At 36.1% G+C, this 5,128-nt stretch overlaps 1 protein-coding gene across 2 annotated transcripts in view; it reads left to right on the forward strand.

The window, feature by feature from the left end:
• The window catches only part of LOC106880276 (feline leukemia virus subgroup C receptor-related protein 2), a 300,669-nt gene that overhangs the window by 194,011 nt on the left and 101,530 nt on the right, over nt 1-5,128 (forward strand). For both annotated transcript variants that reach the window (XM_052966223.1, XM_014930149.2), the window contains exon 2: nt 1,298-1,881. In XM_052966223.1, the coding sequence (XP_052822183.1) occupies nt 1,298-1,881 (584 nt within the window). The remainder of the gene's footprint in view (nt 1-1,297; nt 1,882-5,128) is intronic.

Genomic DNA, 5,128 nt, shown 5'->3' on the forward strand with positions numbered 1-5,128 from the left:
GTGGTGGTAGTAGATAATCTTTCCTACTAAAGGCACAATGCCTGAAATTTTGGGGGAGGGGTTAAGTCGATTACATGCAAACACACAAATACAAGTACACTCCTACACTCATGCACACACATCTACATATACATGCACATGCAAACACACACACAAACACACACACCAACATATACATCTAGTCAATAGACTTCTTTTAGTTTCCATCGATCAAATCCAATTTCAAGGCTTTGGTCGTCCTGGGCTACAGTACAATACATCCCTCCAAGGTTGCATGCTGTGGGACTGAACGCCTGGTAAGACATCAGAAATGAACTTCTTCACCACACAACCATGTCTGCACTTATACATACATACATACATACATATCTGTAATTATTGGGGCCCTGGGATATGTAAACACACTGCCTAAATACCAACCTTGAAAAATTAGGCTTCTCAAAACCAGAAAGGAGAAAGCTAATTCGAAAACTACAGATCCTATCTATCACTGGTACTGTAAAAATCTGCAAAACGTTCCAGAAGTTTATCATTTAAGTATATATGAGCATGTCTAGATATGTAACTATATGCATGAGAATACATACATAAAACACACATATCTGCACATACATACATACATACATACACACACCCACTCACACATACACACACACACACACACACACACACACACACATACATACTCTGTTGTTGTTGAAGTTCCAATGAAGAAACCTTGGATCTAAGTTAGAAACCGCTTCTTTCTCTATTGGCAAGAAATCTTAAAATAAACTGCATAATGACATACATACATACATACATACATACATACATACATACATACATATATACACACATTCTTTATTTTCTCTCCTTGTTTCTTTCTGTGGAAGAGCGTAGGCCCTTCCTGAGCATTAAACTAATACATTTGTTTGTTGTCTACACCACTTGTCTTTGTCTTTTGTTTTTTTGTGAATTCTCCCCCTACATACATATATACATATATACATATGTGTGTGTGCATATGTGTATGTGTATGTGTTATACATGGGGCTTTGTACAGTTTCTGTCTACCAATTTGATTCATAAGTTATTGGTTGGCCTGTGGCTATAGGAGAAAATACTTGCCCAAGGTGTCACTGAATGGGACTGAACTGAAAACCATGTACTTTCAAAACTTAACTTCTGAACCACACAGCCATGTCTGGAGCTTTGAAAGGACAAGGCTGTTTATGAATCTGTAATTTATGTGTGTGTGTGTTTTATGGGTTTTTTAAAAAATAATTTATGTTTTCTCTTCCTTTTGATATTTTAGGTAAGACATCAACAAAACCTGCTGTGGCTGCAAACCAAGAGGGAGATGAGGCTAAACTGAATCCTGATTCAGATACCAACAAAAATGAAACATCCCAGTTGGATGATTCAAAAGTCCATCCACTGAATGTTTTTAAACGACGATGGATTGTATTGACTCTCTTCTGCTTTTTTTCAATGAGCAATGCTTACCAATGGATTCACTTAAATATCGTTGCTAACATCATAGAGACATACTATAATGCCAGTTTACCAACAGATGAATATCAGAGAGAATTGGCGGTGGACTGGCTTTCTATGGTTTATATGCTTGCATATATTCCACTCATTTTTCCAGCGTCATGGCTTCTGGATCGAAAGGGTCTTCGAGTGATAATCATCTGTGGGACACTGCTGAACTGTGTTGGAGCATGGTTGAAGTGTATAAGTGCATCACCAGATCGCTTCTGGTTGTTAATGATTGCACAGACAATTTGTGGCATTGCTCAAATTTTTGTTCTTGAAGTGCCACCTCGGTTGGCTGCTGTTTGGTTTGGGCCAAATGAAGTGTCAACTGCAACATCTATAGGAGTATTTGGCAACCAGGTATGTATGTTTCAAATGATTTCATTGGAAAAATTGATTTTGTTAATTGATTGGTAATTGATTTCATATATGTTTAGGTATTTATTTTGAAAGATTCTTGATGTGAAATCATGTGTTGAAACAAATATTGTTATATTTTTGGTTGGTCATTTTTTTTTGCCAAATAAACACATGCACTATATATTTATTCTTCACTCTGAAGAACAAATACATAGTGCATGTGTTTATTTGGCAAAAAATAAAGAAAAAAGATCATCCTGAAATAAAGTAATATGATTTCAAATAATTTTTGAAAGTAAACCACAGAATTGTGAAAGGCCTGGTTAGAGGCCCAATCTTCCAAGTTCTTTTACAGGGCTTAGAAAAACTGAAGAACTGCTGCAATAAATGTGTGAATCTGAGAGGAGAATATGTTGAATAAAATAGTAATTAACTGATCCTGCTGTATTTTCTTTTACCCCTTTGTGCATACCTATACATACATCAAAAGCAAAATATTTCCAGGGTCCCTCAAAATACTGTTGTGGATCTCCAATTTAGTATTTTGTTGCATGGACCCCCCCAAAATCTTATACAGGCTCTCAGGGGCCATCCCAATACTTATTTTAAATCTGGTATTTATTCTATTGGTCTCTTTTGCCAAACTTAGTCATGAGGATGTAAACAAACTGACACCAATTTTCCAGTGCACTGTTGTGTGTAAAAAAACAAACTCAAAGATTCTCTCACATACACACACACACACACACAGACTTTACATCTGCCAAATTCACTCACAAGGCATTGGTTGATCTGGTACTATAGTAGAAGACACTTGCCTAAAGTATCATGCAGTGGGACTGAATCCAAAACCGTGTGGTTGCAAAGCAAATGCTTGACTACACAGCCATGTCTGTGCCTCATTTTTTAAAAAGCTTTTCTGAGAATTTTCAGGAAAGTTCTATTTGTGGTGTTTCTCTCACTTGAAAGAAAAATTCTCCATTTTGACAAGTTTTGCATTTTTGAGATTTTAGCTAAAAGATTCTCAGTTGTATTGGTGTGTTTTCATTAAGATGTTAGTTTACAGAAATAGTTTTAAATCCCGTATTCCTTCCTTTCTAGTGAACAGAATGCTAAATTGCTTTAAAACAAAGAAAAAAAAAAGCAACAAACAGACCAAAAACTCTATTTGAATACTAATGACATATATAAGTTACTGTTTTAATTTTTGTTTTGTCAAGTGGAGGCGGGAAAAGCATCTGTGATTCTTGCAACTCCATCCTCCTCTTGCCAGATTGGTGATGCTGACTTGGCTGAATTTCTGTGAATGAAGAGGCACTTCCAAATGGCTGCAGTTCTGGGTAGGATTGGTTGGGAAAAGTGTTTAGTACAGAGTAGGGAGAGGACACAGTGTTAGTGATTAGTGTAAAAGAGGTGGATTCTCTAAGTGAGCTTGATGAAAGCAGTGCAGCATGTAGATGTCTTGTTAGTTGAGAGCAACAGAAACCATTGGGGCTGTGGTTCTCAACTGGAGGTCCGTGTGGCCTTTTGGGGTCCATATAAATTTTTGCTGTTAAAGTTCAGGTATAATAAACTGCTGATTATTTATTATGGCCAGATTCCATCCTGAACTGCAGCAACAAAGTCCACCTGACATACTTCTTGGTCCAACATCACTGCCTCGAAGTCCTAGACACATTCGAGACCAGTATCTGCAATCATGTGGGTTCCACATGACTAATTTAAATGCTTCCAATTCAGGGTGGCACATGCAGTGACCAGATAGTTGTAGCCGTCTTTGTTTATACTTCTTCCATAAATAAAACATTAAAAAATTTTTATACAATTCCTTATAATATTTAATCATAAAAATACAATAAGTTCTTTTTTATATATATCCTGAATGGCTATGAGGGTCCAATTGAGCAAGATAGGAATCAAAGGGGTCTACTGGCAAAAATGGTTGAGAACCATTGTATCAGAATTACTATGAAAGAAACAGAGAGAAAACAAAGTGCAACTGATGTGGGTTGTTCTTAAATTTGGTGGAATGTCAACTATTGATTAGTTTTAAAGAAGAAGAAACTTAGACGTTAGTAATGTAGTTTTGGCAATGTAATTGCTGGTTTGATTTTGAAATTTATTACAAATTTTATACATGAGAACTAAAAACCTAAACAAGTTCTGCTTACAAAAGAATTTGTCTCTATGATAAATAAATTTGTTTGCTTGTTGCAAACAAACATCTGCAACAATAGTTTCCAAGGAGTCTGTACCCTGATGTGTGTGTGTGTGTGTGTGTGTGTGTGTGTGTGTGTGTGTGTGTGTGTGTGTGTGTGTGAGCATGTATGTATACATACATGTATGTATAATTGAATGTATGTGTGTATGTATGTGTGCATGTGTTGTGCATGTGTTGTGCATGTGTGTGTGTGTGTGTGTGTGCATGAATGCATTTGCAGGATGTGATGTGTGTGTGAGAAAGAGGTAGATAGATAAGATAGATACTGAGAGGGAGTGCAAATAAAAGCATGTGTGAGAGAGAATACATGCAAAATAAACTTGTTTAGATGTATTTTTATACAAACGATAAATCTGAGATTTTTTTTTTAGTGTTTCAAATCTATCAGATGATTACATAATTAATGTGATTTTTCTCTCTGTTTATACTATTGATAATGTGACAATCAATCTATTTACGTCTTTGATAATGTCATTTTCAACCTGTTTATATCATTGAGATTATTATTTGCAATCCATTTCAGCCATTAGTTATCATTTTTCCTGATGGCAAAAGTTTAAATGTGTCCATATATTTTGAAATTAATATTTATTGCAGAGATCAATGACGATATTTTTTCTTTCTGTTATGGTTCCATTAATTTATGGATATCAACACCTATGTTAATTCACACTTTTGCTTTGTATCTTATATTAAACATATCTCATATAAAGCTTATGAATTGCTTTGTGAGTTTAAAAGTTGTTTTGGAAAGAAATAGTGATAATGGGGGTTTTGTAAAATCATCATCATCATCATCGTTTAACATCCGCTTTCCATGCTAGCATGGGTTGGACAATTTGACTGAGGACTAGTGAAACCAGATGGCTACACCAGACTCCAATCTGATTTGGCAGAGTTTCTACAGCTGGATGCCCTTCCTAATGGCCAGTCAGGCGGTACTGGCAACGGCCACGCTCAGAATGGTGTATTTTATGTGCCACCTGCACAGGAGCCAGTTCGGCGGCACTGGCAATGATCTCACTC

This window comes from Octopus bimaculoides, chromosome 3 (genome assembly GCF_001194135.2).
Source record: "Octopus bimaculoides isolate UCB-OBI-ISO-001 chromosome 3, ASM119413v2, whole genome shotgun sequence".
In the NCBI taxonomy this organism is placed as follows: Eukaryota; Metazoa; Mollusca; class Cephalopoda; order Octopoda; family Octopodidae; genus Octopus; species Octopus bimaculoides.